The sequence below is a fragment of the Lepidochelys kempii genome, chromosome 10 (assembly GCF_965140265.1).
Source record: "Lepidochelys kempii isolate rLepKem1 chromosome 10, rLepKem1.hap2, whole genome shotgun sequence".
In the NCBI taxonomy this organism is placed as follows: domain Eukaryota; kingdom Metazoa; phylum Chordata; order Testudines; family Cheloniidae; genus Lepidochelys; species Lepidochelys kempii.
In genome coordinates this window covers 46,279,185-46,305,854 of record NC_133265.1, presented here as the reverse complement: position 1 = coordinate 46,305,854, position 26,670 = coordinate 46,279,185, and the positions used below count along the sequence as shown (strand labels likewise).

At 48.1% G+C, this 26,670-nt stretch overlaps 1 protein-coding gene across 1 annotated transcript in view; it reads left to right on the top strand.

Moving 5' to 3' along the window:
* The window catches only part of LOC140918547 (mucosa-associated lymphoid tissue lymphoma translocation protein 1-like), a 69,104-nt gene that overhangs the window by 19,730 nt on the left and 22,704 nt on the right, over nt 1–26,670 (top strand). The window contains exons 8-12 of the mRNA XM_073363254.1: nt 1,279–1,482; nt 16,881–17,058; nt 20,027–20,101; nt 21,134–21,261; nt 22,481–22,612. Of these exons, the coding sequence (XP_073219355.1) occupies nt 1,279–1,482; nt 16,881–17,058; nt 20,027–20,101; nt 21,134–21,261; nt 22,481–22,612 (717 nt within the window). The remainder of the gene's footprint in view (nt 1–1,278; nt 1,483–16,880; nt 17,059–20,026; nt 20,102–21,133; nt 21,262–22,480; nt 22,613–26,670) is intronic.

Genomic DNA, 26,670 nt, shown 5'->3' with positions numbered 1-26,670 from the left:
CCTAAGCCCTGTCCTCACAAGGATGAGGAGAAGCTCCATAGCTTGGGTGTTAGAAGGGTGTTAGCTTTTTACTTGGACAGAACTAGGCCTTTTAGATCATCATCCCACCTGTTTGTGTCGTCATGGCCAGGAAGAAAGGCCCTCCAGGCTCGACACAGAGGATTTTATCCTGCGTACACCTGCACTATAACCTTGCCAAGGTGCCCTCTCCATGCAGTGTGGCAGCACTCTGCAAAATGTCAGGCAGCTTCCGCAGCTTTTTTGGACCAAGTACCTAGAGCAGACATTTGTAGATCTGCAACTTGGTCGTTGGTACATACCGGAACTACTCACTGTGCTGTATCTCAGCATTCCAGAGACAATGCCAGGATGTGTAGATCTTCAGTCATTGTTCAGGTCGACTCTGAAACCCACCTGCAGGTTGAACTGAAGTGGAATGGACAGGGACAATCACTCAAAGAAGGAAAAAATGGTTATTAACTTGTTCTGTAATTGCTGTTCTTCTGTAACTGCTGTCCACGTCCATTCTATGACCCACTCTCCTCCCTCTCTCTGTTGGAATCTGTCTGGTAAGAAGGAACTGAGGAAGGTCCAGGGTGGCTCCACCCACACCAGGACGAGGAGGTTGAGGGCACATGCACTGCCCTGACAGGTACTGCTAAGGGAAAAATCTCTGACTCTGGTGCACTGGGCGTGCACGCACCTGAAGTGGAATGGACACATGCAACACATCTCAAAGAATAACAATTACAGAACAGGTTAATAACGGTTTTTAATGCCCCTCTGGGGCAAATCCAGAGCACAATGGCCAGCCAAACTAGGTGGGTCAGGCCCTGGGGTAGATGCATGGGGCAGGGTGCAGGAGTCTTTCTCCGGTAGAGCCCAGTCTGTGGCCTTTGTGCCCTCGCCTTTCTGTGGCTTCTGTGGCCTTGTTCCACACTATGTGCTGCCTTGCAGGGAGGAGAGTTCTGGGCCATGTGGAGAGTTCAATGTACCAAATCCTACCCTCCTCATGTAGTGGGACTGTCCCTGTTCAACCCTTACTGGCACGGGGCAGAACGTGTCCCCAACAATGAGGAATCAGACCTCTGCCTCCCCCGCCCCCCTTCCTGGGCTGCTTCCTGATCAAACAGCCTTGAGGAGTCCTGCAGTTTATGTATAACCTTGAGTAACCAGCAGAACCCATTCCAGGAGGTTTGGATGCTGGTAGATCAATCAAGGACCTTGCTCCTTGCTTAGACACTTACATCTTTGCTTGTCACTTGATATTTCTGCCAGCAACAGACAAGGTCGCACTTTTGGTGGGCAACAACCATTACTGGAATCATCCGCACCTGATGGCTCCCATCACTGATGTGTTTGAACTCAGCCTTCTCCTAAAGCGACTGGGATTCCGGGTGGTCTCCCTCCTGGACCTGAACAAGACAGAGATGCTGATAGCTGTCAATCAGTTCCTGCAACTCCTGGGGAAAGGAGTCTATGGTATGTTGCAACCTGAGAAGCTCTCCAAAGCCACCTTCACCAGAATACAGGCCAAGCAGAGAGCCCCCCAGGCAGCAAACCAGAGAGCAGTTAGCAGTGGTCATTAGTATTTCAGGGGGTGTGGCAGTGAGCCCTGTGTTAAGGTTGCCTTACATTTTCTTTATCAAATTGTTCTGATTGTTGGGTGCTTTTTGTTTGTTTGGCGGGGGTTTTTGGTTTGGTTTTTAAAGCTCTAGATCCTCTATGGTTTGCAGCAGGACTTTCTCCCATCAAAATACCCTTCAGCCCAGGGGAAGATGCATTGGGCAGGGAAGCAGGAGACCAAGAAATCACAATTCTTCTACAGATTGGTGTTAATCATTGTGCCTTGTCACGCACTCACAGGCCCCGTGCTCTCTCAACTCTGTATGGTCCCTGGAGGCATCCCCTTCAGTGTGACAGCCCTTGTCAGGGGTCATTCTCACTCTCGGGGGGTTAAGCCCTGGGCTCCACCACCTCCTGGAGCTGCACCTCTCTGAGCCTTCAGCATGTCTGTCTCTCTCTGTGAGTACCTTCAGGGAGTCCTCTCGCTCTTGGCCCCTGGGTTCTCCACACCCACAGGGAGCAATGCAACCCTGATCTCTAGACTGCAGTGACTCTCAGCCAGCGTGAAACTGAAGAGTTTATTGAACATCTGAACACAGCACAGGAAGTTCTCAGGGCTGTTGAGCCTAGAAAGTTCCAGCACCGTCCAACTGAGTCTATCCCAGTCCAGGTGGGCTCAGGCTGCTCTTTGTCCCCAGTCCAGAAGCAACCTCCTTTCAGTCAACTATCCTACATCAGCTCCCCAACAGCTTCTCCTCGGTCCTTTGTCTTCTTTCCTAGACAAACAGATCACTTGGGCCCTCTCTCCTCTGCCCTTTGTCCTCCCACTGTCCAGAACCAGCTGGCTTCCAAGCTGGGGTGGGTCTCTGGGTCACCAGTTACTATGTACCACTGTGTCCAGGCTGTTGTCTGTGATCCAGGCTGCAAGGTGAGGTCACACCTGGTCCTCTGCAACAACAAACACCCTCTCCCGCCACCTCATTAAACATGCAGCACACATGCAAACCATTTAAAAAAAATCCCCCACTTCATCACTGCCCTTCACAAACCTATGCCATTGAGAAGTTACATGAGCTGGGAAGAGAACCAGTTCTCCTATGGTCGCCGCAACTCTTAGCCCCATTTTTGCACTTGGCTATACTGTCAGCAAAACAGGGCTAAGCGTGCATATTTAACCCACTGTGTCAATGTGTTATGCTTCCTCCACCAGTGGCTGGTGCACATAGTAGAATAGCCGTCTGCAGCTTGGTGATGGAGGTAGCCCCTTAGCTCAAGTCATCCAGCTCTGTGTGGAAAGTTGGGGGAGCAAATGCTGCTGATAATAGAGGGGGTATGTGTTGTGCTGTACAGGAGGTCAGACAAGATAATCACAGTGGTCCCTTCTGGCCTTGGAATCTATGGACTCAGCCCCCTTGTGTGCATGCATGATGATACAGTTTCTAAATATATTATCACAGACTAGTTTTTTCAACAGGCTGGAGCTGCTCTGGGGATGAATCAGGGCAGTGTAATGAAGGAGGCTGTTGACTGTAGGATCCCTGCCTCATTGGTTGCAGAAGTTGGAAGGTGTGTAGTGAATGTAGCTAAGGTGTAACTGCTACCCAGAAGAACTGGGATCTATTGCCAGCTCTACCACAGAGCTCCTGAGTGGTGCGAGGAACTCATTTAAACCACGGTTTTCACAGCTGGACACTAATTGTCAGTTCCTCCTTTTCTGGGTGCCACCTTGAGACACCTGGCTTTTGGTTTGCAGAAGTGCTGCAATTGAAGTCAACTGGAGCTGCTCTTTCAAGCTGTAAAGTACTACAGAAATGCTCAGACCTCAGAAAATGCAGTCCTTCTCCGTTTGGGAACCCAAAATTAGTGGGCACTTTTGACAATTTTGGCTTTAACCCCTCTGTGCCTCAGTTCCACATATGTAAATTCATGCTCTGTTATCTCAGGTAAGGGCAGTGAAGATAAATTTATTTATGTTTGTGGGGCTGTCACTGTGGTGATGAGCACCAGAGAAAGGCCCATGAAGCAGCTTATCATTCCATATTCAGTGCAGGGTTTGCAGGGTGTGCAGTAAATAAAGTTGGGCCACATACACCTCTATCCCGATATAACGTGGTCCTCAGGAGCCAAAAAATCTTACCGTGTTATCGGTGAAACTGCCTTATTTCGAACTTGCTTTGGCCTCGAGCATTTCTGTTATTAATACAGTATTTGACACAAGAAGTTTTATTCTTGGTGTTGTTTTAGAAAGGGCGCATCTGATGTTGTCCTTCACATCAAGCCCGGGGTCAGGGCTTGCAGCCACACGTCCCTGTCGGGGTCGGGGCTCACAGCCCGCGGTCGGGGCTCACAGCCCGGCAGTGGGGTTGGGGCTCGCAGCCGCACACCGGGTTCAGGGCTTGTAGCCACGCGTCCCTGTTGGGGTTGGGGCTCACAGCCACGTGTCCCTGTCGGGTTCAGGGCTCACAGCCCGCACTGGGTTCAGGGCTCGCAGCCACATGTCCCTGTCAGGGTCAGGGCTCACAGCCCGGCGCAGGGGGTCAGGGTTGGGACTCACAGTCATGCGCCAGGGCTCATAGCCCCGCAGCTCCACACAGGGGTCGGGGCTCACAGCCATGTGTCACTGTCGGGGCTCACAGTCTGGCGCAGGGGTCGGGGCTTGCAACTTGCAGCCACACGCTGAGGTCAGGGCTTGTGACCCCCCACATAACCGGGTTGCAACCCCCAGTTTTAGAACCAATGTTGTAGAAGAGACAGAAAACCATTTTTGCTTTACCGCGTTGTATCCGAATTCGTGTTATATCGGATCACGTTATATCGGGGTAGAGGTGTATTAAATGTTGAGGATAAAAGAAATATTGAACAGCTGTCTCGTTCCCTGAGCCCTGTCCGTCCTGTGCACTGAATGAGGACGCAGTTGTGTGGAATGGGTAGTATGTGATTGCCATAGTTACAGGGCTAGCTGAAGCACTGTCCTCTGCCAGCTTTCCCTGAGTGCACCCGGTCATGTGTCAGGCCTCCTGCCTGCACCTCTCCTGGGGCAGTTCTCCCAATCTGTCTGGGCCCCGGGCTACAGAGGCTTACCCAGTAGGTTGGACTGGGTTTGCACTTGCAGTTCTTCCCTTTGGGAGTCTGTAACCAGTGACCAGACAATCTGCTTATACCACAGTGGTGTTTAGTTTAACAATATGAACAAAGCATTTAGAGCAAAAGGATTATAAAACAATAAACCATCTAAACATCTCTATCTTACCTAGAGGCTTCCCATCCTCAGTAGGTCCCTGTGTCTCTGTCTGGTTTTCCCCCTACCTTGAGACAGAGATCCTTTTTAAGCTGCAAGAGTTCCATTATTTTTCTGACTTCCCAGATTTTGGCCCTTCTGGACAAAACTAGTTTTTCAGGTTGGTTGGGGAGGAGGAAAAATCTTCACGCTCATAGTTCAGGCTTTGTCAATGATAAATCTACTCGTGTTGGCTAAGGGGTCGCTTATCTTGAGTTACTCATTTCTCTGCCTGCTTTTTTTTTTTCCTTGCAGCCCATTACACTAATCATTGTACCAATACAGTCATATTGTAACATCCCAATAACCAGTAATGAGCTGCCAAAATCTTAACAACTGGTTCCCTATAAAAAGTTCTGATTTAAGGGATGTGCCCCAGTATGTATTTTTTGTATCAGCTGGGTTACCATATGTCCGTATTTTCCCGGGAGAAATTTAAAAATTCCTCCCAGACGGCGATTTAAGAACCAAAAAGCCTGACCTGTCTGGGAAAATATGGCTGTATGTTAACCCTGCCTAAAGTTCTTTTTTAAAAAAATGGGCCTGAACTAGAAATGAGCTCCGTTTCACATGTGTGGGGCCCCGCCACGCCCTGGGGGTGTGCTAGGGTGACCAGATGTCCCAATTTTATAGGGACAGTCCCGGTTTGGGGGTCTTTTTCTTGTATAGGCTCCTATTACCCCCCACCCCGTCTTGATTTTTCACACTTGCTGTTTGGTCACCCTAGGGTGTGCACATGTGTGGGTCCCAGCTGCTCCCTGCCCCCCTCATTGAAGCAGGTGTGCAGGGTTACTGCCGTGGGAACTGTAGGGCACTAGTGGACGTGGGGCTAGCTGGAGACAGGGGCGTGGGACAGGGCTAGCTGGAGACAGGGGCGTGGGACAGGGCAGGGGCTGCGGGCAGGGGCTGGCTGCGGGCAGGGGGTGTGGCGGGGGGCTGGAGGCAGGGGCTGGCTGCGGGCAGGGTGGTGGGTGCTCACGGGGAGAGCAGCAGGACGCAGCCCAGGCCCAGCAGAGCAGCCGGGGACCCACCAGGCAGCAGCGGGAGCCCCAGGGCCAGGGGTCGGGGGAGCAGCAGCAGCAACAGGGCTCATGTCCAGGGCCAGGTGGCAGCCCACATGGCTCCCACAGTGCAGCGCCCCCAGTGGCGGGAAGAGGAATTTCATCACTTCCTGGCCAGAGCCCATCAAAGCCTCAACTCCCCGTGCAGGGAAGCGGGTTAACAACCGGTTCTAAAACTGCTTCAAAATTTAACAACTGGTTCGCGCGAACTGGTGCGAACCGGCTCCAGCTCACCACTGCCAATAACCAGCTCAACATACAGTATTCATCAGTTACTACAGAACAGCTCTAGTCCATTGCCGTGATCATGTAATTAAAGTCTGCATCATAACTGAGAGGAGCATAGACTTATTCTGGGGAACGGATCAACCTTTAGGTTGACTGGCTCATATCCACTGCCCTCCAAGATTCTGGAACCCATGGTGCTGACCAAAAGAAATGATCAATACAAAAATGAACTTCCCCTCAAAAAACAGCAGTGTTCCAGTTCAGGTACCAGCTATGGTCAGGCCATAGAAGCAGTTCCATGGACCGCCACCAGGGAGGTCACAGAGTTACCTCCGCTTTACAATCTGATTTCTGAAAAGGAAACATCCAAACCAAACATCCCAGTTTTATGTGTTTTATTAACTAAACTAAATAACTTAGCAATAGCATAAAATACATACAAACCAATCAAATTACAAGAATGTGAGTTAACTCATATCAAATTAATCTAATTATCAGGTTGCTTAAACCATGTGACATACACAATTACTTATAAACTCTGTGTCATAATTTGGAGAGGCCACAGTCTGGTTTAACTATCAGCTCCAAAGTAACAGGGCATTATCAGTCTCAGTGCCAATCAATATACAGGAACTCCTCACTTAAAGTCGTCCCGGTTAACGTTGTTACGTTGCTGATCAATTAGGGAACATGCTCGTTTAAACTTGCGCAGTGCTCTCTGATACCGTCATTTGGCAGCCACCTACTTTGTCCACTGCTTGCAGAAAGAGCAGCCTGCTGGAGCTAGTGGGGGGGGCTTGGAACCAGAGTGGACCAGCAGCCCCTCATCAGCTCCCCGCTCCTCTAAGTTCCCTGTGCGGCAGCCACCCAGCAGGCTACCACCTGCCGGCAGTTCAGCTGCCCCTCCCCGCACTGCCATGTGCTGCTCCTGCTCTCTGCCTTGGAGCTGCTCTCCAGAGCCTCCTGCTTGCTGTGCGGAGGTAGGGGGAAGAGGGGTGCTAATGTCAGGGTGTCCCACTCCCCCCTTCTCCTGCATTCTGCTTACCACATCTCCATAGAGTTTGTGTGGTGGGGGGGAACACAACAGGACTCAGTAGGGAGGGAGCTTGCTGGTAGCAGCAGCTGTCTCAACTTCCTGATCTACTTAAAAAGGCAATGTACTTAGAGTGCAGTCAGCGTACTTAAAGGGGCAATGTGCATCTCTCTCCCACACACAGGGCGTGTGTTTCTGTCTGCCTTCCTGTCTCCCCTCCTTCCATTTGTGCTGCCTTGTAGAGTGTGAGGCTACATTTACAACAATGTGTTAACCCTTGAGGGCTCAGCGGAGTGCTAGTTCATCATTCAGCAGTAAGGCACTCCCTGGGAAATATCCTACCCTCTTCTACCCTCTGACTCCACCACCTCAACCAAGCTTCACAATCATCATTGCTGTGTACAGTATTTAATTGTTTAAAACTTATACTGTCCATATAATATAGTCTTTTGTCTGGCGAAAAAAATGTCCCTGGAACCTAACCCCCCCCCTATTTACATTAATTCTTATGGGGAAATTGGATTTGCTTAACATAATTTCTCTTAAAGTCGCATTTTTCCGGAACATAACTACAACGTTAAGTGAGGTGTTACTGTATTTAGGTTCCAGCTGAATAGCTAATACAAGGAGGGTAAAATCCCTGCAATTCTGATGCCAATTAAGGTTGCCTGCCCAAATTATTGGCTATCCATTCTCCCCACATACAACATAAGGTTACAATGAAATATTCCAATACAATTCAAGATGACTCGGCTTGTTACATATAATGTTCAAATGACAAATTTAGGTGAAAATAACATGATTTCTCAGGATTAAATATACAACTCCTAACCCCTGAAATTTATGGATGTGTGATCTTTTAGGCAGCAAGGTTGTTTAACCTAGGGCTGTTAGGTATCTGAGGAACTATTCTATAGGCTCCATTCTCAAATAGATTCTATGGGTTCTAGCCATATGCAATGCTCACTACTAACCATCTGCTGGAGTTTAAAAACAAGTGCAAAAATGCTGAGGTAGAGGCATCCCGCTACAGCAAATGTGAAATAAAACTAAACCCAGAAGGTTGATACTTATGCAGAATGGTTTCATGACTTGTGGTTTCAATCAGCGTTAGGAAGCCAGTGCGTGTTTGAAAAGATCAGCCCGGTGGTCTGATTGGCTCCAATGTTTAATGTCAGCAGACTTGTTGGCTAGTTAGAGGTCATTTGCTTGTAGTTGTCAAATCTTAGCTGTTGCATGTTGCTGGACTCATATCCATGGAGGGATGGAGAAAGCACAGGTTTCTTAGTCATGTGTGGTCCCGTTGCCTAGCCAGAGGCCAGTGGCCAGCATCCAACAGAAGCCAGAAACGAGCCAGCAGCAGCATCAGGGCTTCTTCTTTTCATTCAGTTTTTGAAGATGGCCTGGCTGGTTCCTCCCCCTTGAAACTCCTCTCAGAAACTTCTTGGAGAATCAGAATGGGACCTCCTCTTCTGTGGTGACTGGAATCACTCAGTGGGGTCTGATTAGGTCCCCTTGCTGCAAATGAGGAATCTCCCCATTCCAAAAAGAAAAGGAGGACTTGTGGCACCTTAGAGACTAACCAATTTATCTGAGCATAAGCTTTCGTGAGCTACAGCTCACTTCATCGGATGCATACTGTGGAAAATACAGAAGATGTTTTTATACACACAAATCATGAAAAAATGGGTGTTTATCACTACAAAAGGTTTTCTCTCCCCCCCACCCCACTCTCCTGCTGGTAATAGCTTATGTAAAGTGATCACTCTCCTTACAATGTGTATGATAATCAAGGTGGGCCATTTCCAGCACAAATCCAGAAGCTCTCTACACCAACATTCCACACAAAGATGGACTACAAGCCGTCAAGAACACTGATCCCCGATAATGTCACAGCTAACCTGGTGGCTGAACTTTGTGACTTTGTCCTTACCCATAACTATTTTACATTTGGGGACAATGTATACCTTCAAATCAGCGGCACTGCTATGGGTACTCACATGGCCCCACAGTATGCCAACATTTTTATGGCTGACTTAAAACAACGCTTCCTCAGCTCTCGTCCCCTAACGCCCCTACTCTACATGCGCTATATTGATGACATCTTCATCGTCTGGACCCATGGAAAAGAAACTCTTGAGGAATTCCACCATGATTTCAACAATTTCCATCCCACCATCAACCTCAGCCTGGTCCAGTCCACACAAGAGATCCACTTCCTGGACACTACAGTGCTAATAAACGATGGTCACATAAACACCACCCTATACCGGAAACCTACTGACCGCTATTCCTACCTACACGCCTCCAGCTTTCACCCTGACCACACCACACGATCCATTGTCTACAGCCAAGCTCTACGATACAACCGCATTTGCTCCAACCCCTCAGACAGAGACAAACACCTACAAGATCTCTATCAAGCATTTTTACAACTACAATACCCACCTGCGGAAGTGAAGAAACAGATTGATAGAGCCAGAAGAGTTCCCAGAAGTCACCTACTACAGGACAGGCCCAACAAAGAAAATAACAGAACGCCACTAGCTGTCACCTTCAGCCCCCAACTAAAACCCCTCCAACGCATTATCAAGGATCTACAACCTATCCTGAAGGATGACCCAACACTCTCACAAATCTTGGGAGACATGCCAGTCCTTGCCTACAGACAGCCCCGCAACCTGAAGCGAATACCTACCAGCAACCACATACCACACAACAGAACCACTAATCCAGGAACCTATCCTTGCAACAAAGCCCGTTGCCAACTGTGCCCACATATCTATTCAGGGGACACCATCACAGGGCCTAATAACATCAGCCACACTATCAGAGGCTCGTTCACCTGCACATCTACCAATGTGATATATGCCATCATGTGCCAGCAATGCCCCTCTGCCATGTACATTGGTCAAACTGGACAGTCTCTACGTAAAAGAATAAATGGACACAAATCAGATATCAAGAATTATAACATTCATAAACCAGTCGGAGAACACTTCAATCTCTCTGGTCATGCGATTACAGACATGAAAGTTGCGATATTACAACAGAAAAACTTCAAATCCAGACTCCAGCAAGAGACTGCTGAATTGGAATTCATTTGCAAATTGGATACAGTTAACTTAGGCTTGAATAGAGACTGGGAGTGGCTAAGTCATTATGCAAGGTAACCTACTTCCCCTTGTTTTCCTAACCCCCCCCCTTCCTCAGATGTTCCTGTTAAACCCTGGATTTGTGCTGGAAATGGCCCACCTTGATTATCATACACATCTGTAAGGAGAGTGGTCACTTTAGATAAGCTATTACCAACAGGAGAGTGGGTTTGTTTGGGGGGTTGTGGGGGGAGAAAGCCTGGATTTGTGCTGGAAATGGCCCACCTTGATTATCATACACATTGTAAGGAGAGTGATCACTTTACATAAGCTATTACCAGCAGGAGAGTGGGGTGGGGGGAGAGAAAACCTTTGTAGTGATAAACACCCATTTTTTCATGATTTGTGTGTATAAAAACATCTTCTGTATTTTCCACAGTATGCATCCGATGAAGTGAGCTGTAGCTCACGAAAGCTCATGCTCTAATAAATTGGTTAGTCTCTAAGGTGCCATAAGTACTCCTTTTCTTTTTGCGAATACAGACTAACACGGCTGTTACTCTGAAACCCCTCATTCCAGTAACTCTGGGCTTGGAAAATCCACAGACCAAAAATCTACCATCAGTCAGTCAATCAGCAGGTGTGTAGGTATTTTGAGATGTTTGAGGTCATTGCCCAGTCCATAGGCGTTATCTCAGCCCTCATAAAAAAAGTCCCAACTCAAAGATAATTTCAGAAATACAAAGATAGCAAAATGTTGTAAGTGATAATACAGGAATGCACCACGCACACATATACTCAGCTGTGGCCAGAGAGGGGCAGTTCCTGTTTTACAAACAGATGCTTGTAGCTTCCCCTTTATATTTTGGTACTCAGCAGCTCATCTTTGAACAGCATTTGTTTGCCACACAAAATCTGGGCGAAAGGGTAGTCTTTAACTTGGGTAGAGTAAAAAGGTATTTTCTTTCTAAACTCACAATTTTGGGGTTCAATTTTTATAGGCAGGCATATCTGCCTCACATAATGCATACACACAAGGGGGCTAAATTACAGCTGCTTATAAATCTGGCATAAGGCTGATTTTGCAACTTTAATACCATTATTTTAATGTAGTTTATATTTATATATTATATTAAAACACATTAATGTTAAGGTTGCAAAAGCAAGCACTCAGAAGTTAGGAAGTGGCAGAGTCCAGGTTGCCTGTGAAAATTTAATTCATCCCTTGTACATATGCATTGTGGTACAGTCTTTAATTACATGATCATGTACTATGTTTTCCACAGCACCCCTGCCTCATTCAGTGCACAGGATGGACGGTGCTTACTGAATGGATAATTCAATATCTCTGTTTAACCTCATATTCAGTTTGTGGGCCCCTTCCTTATTTACTGCACCCAATCCAAAGCTTGCACTGCATACAGATTTCAGAGTAGCAGCCGTGTTAGTCTGTATTCGCAAAAAGAAAAGGAGGACTTGTGGCACCTTAGAGACTAAATAATGCTCAAATAAATTGGTTAGTCTCTAAGGTGCCACAAGTACTGCATACAGAATTATTCGTTTCCTCATGGGCTATCCTGTGGTGCTCTCATGGTCTCTGAATTCTTTACAAACATAATGCATTTATCTTCACAACACTCCTGTGAAGTGAGGGACTGGTATTATCCCCATTTTATACATGAGGAACTGAAGCACAGAAATTAAAGGAAAAAATTGTCAACTAATTTTGGGTGCCGAATTTGAGAAGCCTACAGCCTTATGTAGCATTTTATATCACTTCACATAATCATTGCACAACTCACATTGACTTCAGTTACAGTTGTGAGTGTTTGATACCTCTACAAATCAAACCACCAGTGTCTCAAGTTGGGTACCCAGAAAATGAGAAACACACAGAGGCCACCTGTGAAAATTGTGGTTTAAGTGACTTGCCTGGCACCAGGTAGGAATTCTGTGGGGACAGGTGGCAATAGAATCCAATTCTCCAGGGCAGCATTCAACTGTCCTAACTACGAGCTCATCCTTTCTGCAGTCCCCTGCCTCATTCACTACGCACCTTTCAACTTCAGCAACAACTGAGGCAGGGTCCTATAGACAACAGTGGCAGTGGGAATGAGGAAAAATGGTGCAGGGGTCCTATGGAAAAAATTGTATGTGAGTGTGTAATTATAGACTATACCATCATGCATATGCACAGGGGAGGTGAATTAAAGTTACACAGGCAAGCTTAATTCTGGCATTTCCTAGCTTTTGAGTGTTTGACTTGCCAAACTTTAATAATGTTCTTTTAACACAGTTTTTTATATAATTGTCTACGTTTTTTAGAAACGTAAAAATTGAAAACAAAAATGCCAGCCCGTGGAACGATGCTGACCCTCTCACTGGGTCATCAGCAGGGTTAGGATCTTGAGATCCAAAGCACAGTTCTCCTTCACTAGAGCTAATGGAGTAACTGGGAGCAGTAGAAGGCTTTTATCTTTTCTGTGGAGCAGCCACTGGAGAGGGGTGAAGACATGTTTTGCTGGTGGGCTTCACAGCTATATGCTGAGACTCAGGACTAATAGGTTCAGTTCCAGTTAGTGCAGTGTTCTATAGTGGTTAATACGGTTGACAACATTGTACAGTAACTCCTCATTTAAAGTCATCCCGGTTAACATTGTTACTTGCTGATCAATTAGGGAACATGCTTGTTTAAAGTTGCGCAATGATCCCTTATAACGTTGTTTGGCAGCCACCTGCTTTGTCCACTGCTTGCAGGAAGAGCAGCCCATTGGAGCCAGTGGTGGGCGCTTGGAACCAAGGTGGACTGGCAGCCCCACATCAGCTCCCCTAAGTTCCCTGTGCAGCAGCCACCCAGCAGGCTATCAGTTGCCGGCAGTTCAGCTGTCCCTCCCCGCACTGCCTTGTGCTGCTCCTGCCCTCTGCCTTGGAGCTGCTCCAGGGAGCCTCCTGCTTGCTGTGCGCGGGGGGGGGAGAAGAAGGGGCTAATGTCAGGGTGTCCCGCTCCCACTGCTCCTGCTCCCCGCTTACCCCATCTCCATAAAGCGGGGGGGACACGACAGGGCTCAGGATGGAGGGAGCTTGCGGGCAGCAGCTGCTGTCTCAACTTGCTGATCTACTTAAAAAGGCAATGTACTTAGAGTGCAGTCAGCGTACTTAAAGGGGCAATGCGTCTCTCTCTCTCTCACACACACACACACACAGTGTGTGTCTCTGTCTCTCTCTGCCATGCTGTCTCCCCTCCCTCCATTTGTGCTGCCTTGTAGAGTGTGAGGCTACATTTACAACAATGTGTTAACCCTTGAGGGCTCAGCTGAGTGCTAGTTCATCGTTTAGCAGTAAGGCATCCCACCCTCTGACTCCACCACCTCAACCAAGCTTCACAATCATCATTGCTGTGTACAGTATTAAATTGTTTGTTTAAAACTTATACTCTGTGTGTGTGTGTGTGTGTGTGTGTGTGTGTGTGTATAAAAACCTAACCCCCTCTATTTACATTAATTCTTATGGGGAAATGGGATTCGCTTAACATCATTTCCCTTAAAGTTGCATTTTTCAGGAACATAACTGCAACGTTAAGCTAGGAGTTGCTGTATTTCAGAAATACAGGACAGACCTCAGCTGTCCCCAGTCTTAACTTGAACCTTAGGGGTGAGTTCTTCTCCTCCCTTGTCCGTCCTAGGGGATCTCTCTCTCTAGCTCTGGCGCTGCAGAGAACTCAGGGCCTCAGGTACTGGGCTGGGCAGCCATTGTGGGTCCTGTTCACATTCTGTATGGGGCGCAAACTGAGTCAGCAGCTGCAGTTGCTGGTTTCCAGCTGCTGCAGTGCCATGCGCTGCCGGGGTAGGGACTGCAAGAATGGGTGTGGACTTGGAAGGTACACCTAGAGAAGGCTTCGCTGCAACCAGTAGGGGCACCAGTTCAGATTTCAATGGGGGGAGGTGTGCAACTTTCAGCAGGGCCTAGAGCTGGAGGGGGAGCTGGGCCAAATCTGAGTGGCATTGCAATCCCATGTGCCAGGTCAAGTGGCCAACTGGCAGCACTTTGCAAAGAGACGTGCTCGAGCCCCACTCTGTCAGGGGTTCAGGTGCCAGAACAATGCTCCAGACCACTCTGGCAGCATTACACCCCTGGTGGAAATGTGGGATAAAAGGCATCCCAAACCAATTTAGTACAGGCCAGGCAATGTTTTTATTTAAATAAGGGCCAACCCTTATAATACAAAATTGTTGGCAACCCTGCATGGTTACAGACCCTTCTGCCCCTGCATCTCCAGCCTCTTCCTCTCCCTTTCTGGCCCTATTCCACCATCCCCACTGCTCCCTCCCCACCCTCCAGCTCCAGCTTCTAACCCTCCTCTTTCCCCAGCTTGTTTCTGCCCTCCCTCCATTGCTGCAACTGTTCCCCCTCCTCACCTCCCCCTGACCTCACTCCTCTTGTGTTTAAGTCAGAGGACTTCCTCCTCCTCCCTGCTGCCTGGGGGCCAGCAGGCAGAGCACTGAGAGGATAGGAAGTGGTCTCTCTGCTCTCAGTTGTAGTGCCTTCTGTCACAGCACCCACCCCCTCCCCGCAAGCTGGGAGGAGCAATTGTAGGGAAAGTCCAGCTCAGCCCCGGCATGGCACCGTCTCAGTCGCTCTGTGAGGAAGGGGCATTTGCCATCTGGTTGGCATGTAGACGCTGTGACAGGCTGGAGTATGAGCTAGGATTACTTGGGGAAGTTCTCTGGCCTGTGCTATGCAGGAGGGCAGACTAGGTGATCACAACAGTCCCTTCTGGCCTTGGAATCTACGAATCTATCTTCCAGGCAGACAGAATCTTTGGTACGTGCAAACTGATTTTTCAGACACTTAAACTAAACAAATGTGGGTAGATTCTCATGAGGGCAGCAAACAGCACCTCCCTAACACCAAGGTGACCATGTGCCAAATGTCAAGGCCCTGCTCCAAAGCAGAGAGCTGCTAGAACTCCTCAATGAAATGGTTGTAATCATTTTTTTTAATGTGGGGAAAACAATGTATTTTTCTGCAGCCTCATTCTCAGAAACAGCTGAACCATTTTAGCTGAATCTTCCCGGAAATATTCAGCTTGAAGCAAACACTTGGCATGGAATATTTTAGCCCAGTTATTGGCAAAGTTATAAGCAACTGAAAACAGGTTCTTATCATGGGAAGTGTTGGGCAACCATAACTGTTGGCAGTGCTGACTATTATCAGATACACAGAGCTGTATTAAAGAAACATTAAGGATGCAAAATTAATTTAGTTCCAATTTGCTGCATGATACAGTGACCCTCACTTAAAGGCAAAGGTTAGAAGAGCTGATGTGCTAGTTTCTCTCCTCCACCAAGATCCACTCAGCACAAGAGGTGAGGAAGGCGCCATGCATGAACTGGTTACAGCTCCCTGATTCCCAGGTGCGGCTACTCCAGCCCCACCCCTGCAGCTCCAGAAGTTCTACTGAACTGAGGAATGAAGTGATGAGAGGTGACTGCTTTCAGGTGCTCAGGTCCCCAGTAGGGAGCTGAAATCCATGGATGGATTTGTCCAGTCAGGAGGAGCCATGATGAAGGTCTAATTTTGGCAATTAATTGATCTTCGACTACTAGTAGTAGATATGCTCAATGGCCTGTGATGGGATGTTAGATGGGGTGGGATCTGAGTTACCACAGATAATTCTTTCCTGGGTGTCTGGCTGGTGAGTCTTGCCCACATGCTTAGGGTTTAGCTGATCGCCATATTTGGGGTCAGGAAGGAATTTTGCCCAGGGCAGATTGGCAGAGGCCCTGGGGGTTTTTCGCCTCCTTCTGCAGCGTGTGGCACGGGTCACTTGCTGGAGGATTCTCTGCATCTTGAAGTCTTTAAACCACAATTTGAGGACTTCAATAGCTCAGACATAAGTTAGGGGTTTGTTACAGGAGTGGATGGGTGAGATTCTGTGGCCTGCGTTGTGCAGAAGGTCAGACTAGATGATCATAATGGTCCCTTAATTCTGTGATTCTATATGTCAGCAGAGGCTGTGAGGAGGACAGGTTTAGGCTGATACTAGAAAGGGCTTCTCTCAGAGTTGTAGGACTTAGGACTACTGGCCAGGTGATGGTGGGGGAGCAGATTAGGTTAGACCGACAATCAAATGACGGCCAGGTTATTGCCTGCATAGTGAGGTGTCCCCACCATGAATGGGGGGAACAACACACCTGCTTTGAGGCCTCACAGAACCTGTGAGGAGGGGGGTGAGTTGTGTTGCCACATACCCATTCTGAGGTGTCGCAGCACCCAGGAGGAGGAGGTGGGATGTGGTGCCACACGCCTGCTCTGTGGTTTTGTAGCACCCAGGACCAGGGGATGGGCTGTGGTGTAACACACCTGCTCTGAGGTGTCATAGTGCCCGGAAGGAGGAGGTGGGCTGGGATGTTACACACCTGCTCTGAGACGATACAGGATCCCATGAGGAGGGGAACGGGCTGTGGTGTAACACATCTGCTATATGGTGGGGGAAGGGAGGCGTGCTGGACATTGGAGCAGTTGCCCTGGTAACAAACAGCACCCTGTGTTTTCCATGCCTCTCGGCGCAAAGCCTGGCCTCTTCCCATAACTCTCCCTCTCTTGTCCATGGTTTGCAGCCATATTCTACTATGCTGGGCATGGATATGAACATTCTGGGAGAAACTACATGGTCCCCATTGATGCCCCACAGCCCTACGCCCCCGAGAACTGCATCAGCGTGCAGAGGATCCTCCAGAAGATGCAGCAGAGGCAGACAGCCCTCAACCTCATCCTGCTGGACACCTGCAGGAAATGGTAGGTTCTGTTCCTTTCCCCCACCTCCCAAGGACAGTGGGGTTAGCAGTAGTTGCTTTCACGACCCAGAGGGGAGACAGGGAAAGAACCCCTGACTTTGGCTCAGTTCAGCTGGCTCCTTTGGCACAGGCCTAAAGTTCATGGTGTGAGAGGTGGCCATTGGCTTCTAAGGCTCTGTTCATGTGACTAAAGCTACGCACACCCAACTGCCATGCTGAATCAAGGCCTTAATTAAGAGATAATGACAGTGAGCTTAACTCCAGGCCCATTGGGGCCCACAGACACCTCTGGCATGAACGCTCTTCAGCAGGAGAGTAAGTTGGAGAGTGCCTCATTTGAGCAGACCCCTTGCCTGAGCATTCTGTGAGGGCAGGTGCTGGGGGGGGGGGGGGAGCTGTAGTCCTCCCATGGGTGTCCCAAGCCCTACCATCCTCCCCTGGACTGTGGCAGAGGAAAATTATAACCACAGCGTAACCTCCACTTACTTGCCAGAGAGTTGGAAACTCCCAAGAAATAACACAAGCACACACAATATCTTCAACACAGTAATTATATTAAACAGGAAACAGAACAGGGTAAAACAGGATTACCAGTGCCCACACTGATAATACCTGTGAATTTCCCCAGTCATGAGACCTGATACAGCAAATGTAAAAATTAGTGTCCCATTGGTATGCGTACTTGTAGGGGCCCTTGATTACCTGTGAAGAGCTTTAGTGCCTTCATGTTTTGGAGCAGAAACATGAAATTTGGCAAGGGAGTGGTCCTGGGGTTAAAGAAGAGTCTTTTGTTGTCTCCGTGGAAATTTATCCAGATATGGCCAAGTTGTAAGCTGCAGAAAATCACCACTTGCACATTTGAAGTAGAGCTTGTTAGAGGCTTGTTGCTCAAATCTGTGATCATTCCATCTGCACTGAGCATGCTCCCTAGCAGGGCCAGCATTAGACTCGCTGGAGCCCAGGACAGAAACTAAGGAGTGGGCCCCCACCCTGCCTCCCTTACTTGCTCACACATTGGATTTCTGCAACGTTTTTGAAGCTGAAGCCCTCCTCCTATGCGTAGCAGCACCATACATAGTGCATTAAAACTAGCCATTTGGTAGATGCTGTTCCCATTTTCTGTTCTATTTAGGTTTTTAGCCTGTACGCATCACTGAGATGTCTGAGCACTTTGGGATCTTGGGACTATGAGGACCAGGACAAAGTGATCTGTGTCTGGGGCTGTCATTATTGGGCTACCTTGTCCCAGATTCCAGTTGTACTTGCACCTGCTTTACACAGGTATCACGTCATTGAATTCAGTGGAATTGCTCCTGGTTTACACAATCAAGCTTATTGTCTTGTTGGCATTTCTAGGGCATGTCGCCTAAGACAAATGGACATAAATCTCCTCCCACCTACATGGCACGTAAATAATTGAACCCAGTGAGCTACAGTGATGTAAATGAGATGAGAATCAGGCCCAGTGTCTGGGCGCTAACCCTGCTCATCATTTCCATTGCCAAGGATGTCTCTGCTCCATCATGCTCTGAAAACATGTTCCAGCTGAGCCTTGACCTCAGTCAAGGCAAACAAACCCGAACCGATTTTTCCACTCCTTGTGCTAGGCTGGCTGTTCTGTCGCTGTGTGTGTGTGTCTGCACCAAAGCAGCTGAGCGTAGCCCACGGATTAGATGCACATTGCGCGCTGTGTGGGGCCAGTGAGGGCTCTAGCCTATTCTGGGATATGACGTCTTGTTGTTCCTCGTGTCTGGAATCCTCTAGCTGCTCATGTGTTTGTCTGGAGCAGCTGAGGGCAGATAAATCTATTCATTCATTGATTTTATTTAGAAACGTACCTCATGCCTGTCATTGTGACTTCTGGGTGTGTTTGAAAGGTAGGTGCAAGCCAGACAAACATTGCCATCCAGTGGCCCCCTGGTTCCTGGTCACAAGTTATAAACAAACAGCCTGCTATCTGCTGCTGACTCTGTGAAACAGGGACATCCTGTACTTCCTCCTCAGCAGGCCAGACCACAACGGAGCAGATAACACTGCTGCGGACGATACTCTGGGCCTGGCTTTGACCTCAGTTCCACATGTGCAAACTGGGAGTGACTCCGCTGCACTGGTGTAAACCTGGTGTAAATGAGAGAGACTCTGGCCCTCCCTATGCCCAGGTATCTTCAGTGCCCAGAGATATTGTGCAAAGCTGATTCTTCCCCGGTAGGCTGCAGATAGCCACCTCCTATGCAGACCCAGTGACTAAGGCCATGCACAAAGGATCTCTCAGGTATTTTGTGGTGGAAGTCAAGCCTTTCACACCAAATCAGCCCTGACACCCTTTACCTGATCTTGGAAATTATGGGCCAACTCCTTGGCCACAGCAAGGCCACTCTTCACTAAAGCTGCCCTAACAGGGCAGTGGGGGATTCCTCTGACATTGCAGAGGGCTGGCTGGCCTAGCCAGCTCCCTGGGGAAGGGAAGAGCTGTGTGCTCCAGCAATCCTCTCCAGTGTAGTAGTCCCGTGGGGGCAGTATGAACCAGTGTATGAGCTGTTATGAGTCCTGATGCAGCTCTCCACTATGCTGGTGGAAAATCAGTCCCAGGATCAGAGCCCCAGATGGCTCCTTTCCAGCTGCACCCTCAGCTCCACAAAGGAGTCAGCTCTACAGATTTCAGACAGACATTTTCCCCTTTGCTCAGCCCCAGCAGCACAAATTGCCCAGAGTCTGGCTGGGCTGGGGGAGCTCTCAGCTGTTGAAAAGACCCCGTGGCCATTGCTACACCATCCTCCATGGCTTTCCTTGTAGGTAAGTGTTTAGAAATTGGGTTTGATGTAATTGTCGAGTGCATTGCTGTCACGCAGCAGACATCATTGCGTTGGATATATGGGTTCTGTTTGTGCCCAGGGATGGGGCCATCCTGTACATGTATGAAAGCAAATCCCCCTTCACCCAGTTCACCTGTTACATCCTTTCATCTCTAGGTACAACCCACAGTGTGCGCTGTCGCAGGTGCAGCCGCTGGAGCCCTGGGGGAATACGGTTTATGGCTATGCCACGTAAGTATCTGCTGATTGCTGGTGACTGGAGACCTTTGGCATTCCCAGTGGCTGTGCTTGAGGCTTGAGGCTCTTGCTTCTGCAGGGCTGGAACTCTGGCCATCAGATCAAGTGTCAGTGACAGGGGGAGGTGCTGAGACTGCCAGAAGCTGCAACGGCCCTGTCTCCATTTGCCAGCTAGTACTGCTGCCGCTGGACATCCCTAGTGCAGGCCGGGCCTGTCTCAGATCTCTGGTTCTCACACTTTCTCCCTGGCTTTCCTGATGTGTACCCTCATCTCTCCCTACAGCCCTGTGCTGGCAGCTGTGGCTGATCCACAGTTAAGATTGTAGCACCCTTTTGTGGCCTAATATCAGTGAGTATTTGTAATGGAGTCTCTCGCCAACAAGCCAGGACACATCCAGCCTGAGCTGAAGGATCCTATAGTTAGATACAGAGCTGGCTGTTCTGGATGGCAGCACCTCCTTCAGGGCTACAATTGGATAATTCAATTGACACACCCTGGGGCAGTGCACAGGGCACCCCATGAGTCACAGAACTTTTTCCACGGCCAGGAGATCATTGTGAAAGAGATTTTCAGATGTGCTGAGCTGTCATAACTCTGCCCCTGAAACAATACAATGCAGTTTAATTTTCATTAAAACAAGCCTCTGTATTGCACTAAAATGCTGCAGATACGCCCAGTGGCTCACAATGCAAACAGCAACAGAAACTACAGAAAGGCCATCAGTTCAATGCAACCTTATAATTAGAGGACCAATACTCTGAAGCAAATACAGGTGCTCATGTTCCTTCATCCAAATGAGCAGCATATAATACTCCAATTTTTCAGCCCCTTGAGTTTGCAAGGATTCTGTATTATTCCCCCAGAATTGGCAACTGACTTTCCAGGGTCTCTCTTAATATGGCCAAAGCAATAACTAGGCCAATAGAAAGGAAATCCTGAATCAAAGTGTGTCTCTGGGGTTTATGGGTGCTCCTGTGCCATGTCTGTGTGGCAAGCAGCTGAGGGTCATGTGCTTGCCTTCGAAGGAGTGAAGATGCAGAAGCCTATGAAGTTCAGGATGGGGAGTTCAGTTCTGGGATCTTCATGAAGTATCTGAAAAAGCACATTCTGCAGGAAAAGAAAGTGACCCATGTACTGGAGGATGTGTTGGAGGGTAAATATTGCACCGGAAGTTGTTTAGTTAAAGCTGGAAGCTACTTGTTCCAGGTAGTAAAGTTGAGGTGCAGTCATTGATCAAGGATTCAAAGGAAGGGGAGATGGAACAAACAGACAAATGAAAGGCCAATGAGTCTCCAGGCCCAGACAGTGTGTCCAAGAGCATCAGAGTAATAAAATCCATCTCTTGTTAAAATCAGTGAATACGGAGGGGGATGGCCATTGTATCTTTCTTTACAAAAGGCTCTAGATGTGATCCTGGGCATTAGAGGCCCCGAAGCCTCACATCAGAGCAAAGTACACTGGTTTCATTAGAATAACAAACCACCTGGGTGAAATTGGCATGCTGGGTATAAACCAGCACAGCTTCTGCGAACAAAAATCCTGCCTTTGCCATCTACTACAATTCTCTAATCATGGCAACAACAAAGCAGGGGCGACAGGAGAACCAGCTGATAGCATTTACCCAGTCCTTCAAAAATCCTTGGCAAAGGCCCTCGCGAGAGGTTATTAAGGAAATGAATTAGTTGTGTGTAGATGTGACAAGTCAGAAACGGGCTGAGACAGAAGCAAAGTGTAGAAAGGAATGGTTAGAGTTCCTCAAGGCACAAGGGAAGCAGTAGGGTCCCCATACTAAGTCTGGTGCTGTTTGTCATATTTGTGAATAATCTGGAGAAGTGAGGTGGCAATGTTTACTGATGACTCATTGGCAGTTGAAATCCAGTGCGACAAATGCGAGGTGAGGAGTGATCTGAACTCTTCATTCACATTGCTGGGTTCTCAATGGACTGTACTCACTCGGGACAGGGACCTGGGGGTTGCTGCAGGCAGCTGTGTGAAACCTCTGCTCAGTGTGTAGGCGCGGTTCAGAAACCAAACAAGATATTAGGATGCGTAAGGAATGGGATGGTGAATATTCCAACACCCTAATATTCCACCCTTCGCTTGGCTCATGGGTGCAGTACTGCTCAGTAGCTCATAGAATATACAGTGGGGGGTTCCGAGTTGGGCCAGGCACAGTAGGAACTGTATGTGGAGAGACTGGAATGGCTGCAGGCACGGTGTGAGCCAGGCCCCCAATTTAGGGGGAAAATTCAAAGGCACAAAAAGGAAGTGGGCGCCCAAACCCCACTGACTCTCAGTGGGAGCTGGCTGCCTCAGCACCCTTTGCGCCTTATCCCTTTGAACCATTCCTCAGGCAGCTCTTTCTCCCCCAGACATTGGTCGGGACCCCTTGGTAACTGGAAAGCAGGTGATGGAGATCAAGCACACTCTGAAGGAAGCCCGGGCGCTGACAGACCCCATCTGCACCACTGGGCCGACTGCAGAGCTATGGGGACACAGCCATGGTAAGAGACCAGTGCAGAGCCCTTAGCCACGCTGTCTCAGCCCCGGCCCTGGGGGTCCCAGGCAAGGTACATTAGCATCTGGCTCTTAAATATGTCTAACATCAATAGTGCACAATGTTGTATTTGGGTTTCACTGCTCCTGCTTCACGCTGCGCCCTGTTCACAGCTACACTGCCCCCCCATAAGGGGGCGCCTCAGGGTGCTGCTTCTCTGCCACCCCCTCCAGGAAGTGGTCCAGGCCATGGAGAGGGCTAGCAGAGCTGTGGGAACCATTTTGGGAAGAGGTTGGGGTGGGTGAATCCAGAGGGGGCTGCTGCTGGGGTCTGGGCATACGGCACAGAATGGGGTGGGGGCCTAAGGGTCTCTTGCCATAAGAGTCAGATGGGGGAGAAGCAGTGGCAGCACCCAGAGAGTGGGGAGCAGCAAATAGAGGGAGGTCCCGCTGCCACTGTCGAGCAAGAGGCTTTTCCTGGCAGGTTCAGGCCCTGCTGGGATTGGAGCAGGAAGCTTGCAAGGGGTCGGGAAGGAATTTTCCTCCAGGGCAGATTGGAAGGCCCTGGAGGTTTTTCGCCTTCCTCTGTAGCATGGGGCATGGGTCACTTGCTGGAGGATTCTCTGCTCCTTGAGGTCTTCAAACTACAATTTGAGGACTTCAATAGCACAGATATAGGTGTGAGGTCTTTTTTAGGAGTGGTGGGTGAAGTTCTGTGGCCTGCATTGTGCAGGAGGTCAGACTAGATGATCATAATGGTCCCTTCTGACCTAAATATCTATGAATCTATGAATCTATAAGCCAGCAGGCTTGAAGAAGTGGGGCCAGTGAGGAGATGACTCAGCTGCTGGCTGAACACTGAAGCGATTCCTGTCCAAGGAATTATAGTGGAAATAATGGGATGAGGCAAAGAGAACAGCAGCAGCAGGGAATTTGCAGAATGGCAGTGGCAGGCTCAAAGAGGAGATCAATCCACTGGTATCCAGGGTAGCAGCCTGGGCCAGGGCAGGTCACAAGGAGTATCCCAGGGATCACTGCCCAGCCATGGGCCAGCAATTTACAACAACTATACATACCTTCCCACACTGCAGGGGTAACTCAAGCACTGCAGGCGGAGAAAATAACGGCTGGGACAGGAGGGGCACCCTCTCAAAATGTAACTGTAAACAGAGAATCGTCATCAAATGGGTGTGGTTTTAGTGGGGTTCCACAGGGATCAGTTCTTCGCCCTACGCTATGTAATATGTTTATTAATGACCTGGAAGAAAACATTGATAAAGTTTGCAGATGGCACAAAAATTGTGGGAGTGGTAAATAATGAAGAGGACAGGTCTCTGGTACAGAGTGATCTGGGTCACTTGGTAAACTGGGCACAAGCAACCAATGTGCATTTTATTACAGCTAAATGTAAATGCATATTGTGACATACCAGGGTACAATCAAGACTAATGAGCAGCTGTGTCACCCCTGCCCTGCAACCTTGGGTGCCTCTGTTTTCCAGAAGCTGAAATGGGTGACAGGGGTTGGATCACTTCATGATTACTTGTCCCGTTCATTCTCTCTGGTGCACCTGGCATTGGCCACTGTCAGAAGACAGGATACTGGGCTAGATGGACGTTTGGTCTGACCCAGTATAGCCGTTCTTCCATTCTTACAATGCCTTGATAAAGTATCTCCCACCTGGGCTGCTCACAAACAGCCACCAGCATGGAAGTTACACCCAGAGTGTCTGTGTGTGACTGCAGCCTGTCAGCCATACTTGGGTTATACTCTAACTCTCACCAGCCTGGGTTATACTGCAGGGTGACCCCAACACACCCCCAGACCCAGATTTCCCCCCAGAAATGTATGTCGTGTTCTGCCTAGACCTCTCGGGGACAGTACAAAATATTTTAAGTCTGTTATTCCTTAAAGGGAATAATGTGCAGGGTTATTATCTCAAATAGTTATTCAGACACTTCAGTTTAAACACATTGAATTAGATAAAACAGTAAAACAAGTTTGTTAACTACAAAGAGAGAGATTTTAAGTGAGTACAAGTCATGAGGCATAAAAATCAGAAATGGTAACAAGGAAAATAAACATAAAATGTTTACTAATACCTAACTTAAACTATATCAGATTCAAGCAAAATTTCTCACCATGTGCTTTCTTTCAGCAGTCTTACTGACCAGTACCCATCCCCCAGAGTCCAATGACTGCTTCCTTTGTTGCTTCAGTTGCAGTGAATGTGATGGGCAGGCAGAGAGAGAGTGGGTGCCTTGGGGTATTTGTCCCTTCTTTTTAAAGTTTCAGTCCCTCTCTTGAAAAACATTTCCAGCTGGGCACTAGAAGGCAGAAAGTCTATGTGGAAGGATGTTCCCCTTTTCTCATCAGTGAGCATCCTTTGTTTTCCTTCGTCTTGATGACTCTGTTTACTGCTTAAGGTAAATTAAGCAGAGCACACATTCCTTTGTTTAGGACAGACTGTTTGCCAACCTCTGTTTGAGCAGGGCTGTGGGGTTTGGAACATGTGTTAATAACATCATACAGGGAAATGTTATAACTTTACGTACAATGTTGCCACACAAATTTTATCAGGACCATACTGACCAGTAAATTATGAGTTTTCAGATGATACCTTATAAGGCATATCTTGTACAAAAATTATGGCAATAACATGTAGGGTGTGAACACCTAGGTATATTCTGTCACACATATCTAGGAACAAAGAATGTAGGCCATACTTACAGGATGGGGGATTCTATCCTGGGAAGTAGGGATTCTGAAAAAGATTTGAGGGTCGTGGTGGGATAATCAGCTGGGGCAACATAGTGACCAAAAGGGCTAATGCAATCCTTGGACGCATAAACTGGAGTAAAGAGGTTATTTTACCTCTGTATTTGGCGCTGGAGTAACCGCTGCTGGAATACTGCATCCAGTTCTGGTGTTCACAGTTCAAGAAGGGTTAGAAAACATGTCTTATATCGATAGATGGAAGGAGCTCAATCTATTTAACTTAAAAAAGAGATACTTAAGGGGTGACTTGATAAGAGTCTGTAAGCACTGTTGTATTCATTTAGATGTAAAGGCATTAACATAACCTAGCCACTGTCCAGTATTAAACAGTGTTAAGGCTTGGGGTTTGGTCTACAGAGACTTCAGCCTACTTAGTCCCATGGCAAACACACCATTAAAAATCCTTTTAACCTTTTATTAAAGATAAAGAAAAGAGGGGAACACAGTTAAAGCCTTTACAATATAAAGTATTAAATAAGGCTTTCATTTTAACAGCATACCTTGTTCCCTTTCTTGTTAGCTGGAGAGAGTTTTTAGAAGGAAGAATCCCTGTGTCTGACAGTCTCTAAGATGGTATCAAAGCTGGTAATAACTGTCCTTTTGGAGAACAGAGAAGAAGTTAGTTGAGATGGGCTGCAGCTCTCTTTATTATTAAGGTCCAATCCTGTTTCATCCCAGGTGATGGTTGGGAATCAGCTGGAGCTGGTGGATGTGGTGAGGTCATCTGGGTCCTTTTCTCTGGCCCTTTCCAGTCAGGACATCTCTCAGGATCAGGATGATGAAGGCCTGGGGTCCCAGGAGATGGTGGGGGTGGCAGTCATAATTGTGAATCTCATCCCAGTAGCCAATTTTTCTCCCAAAGTCTCTTTTCTTCAAGGACCCCAAAAGGGAGTGATGGGCAGAATAGCTCATCCCCTCATTATTTTGTCCACTAATTAGGCCTTGTTTCCGAAGCACCAACTTTGGTTCACTAATTTCTGGTTTCACACTCAAGGACTATGTTAAAATCATGCTTGGTAAACCAAAAATGATCTTAACACAATCCTTGAGTTATATCAGAAGGCCTTTTTGTTTGGACTAGCTCAGTCTTTTTGTCTCCCTTTCATGCCTTTTCCCACCAACATTGGCTGTTCCAGGTTACTGTGACATCTTATGAACTTATGCTCACTTCTTACAGTTGAACTCACAAGTGGTAATGAGGCCTACGAATTTACCCTAAAACAGTACCTACTTGGGGAACAAATAGTTAATGATGGTCTCTTCAATCCAGCAGAGAAAGGTCTAACAC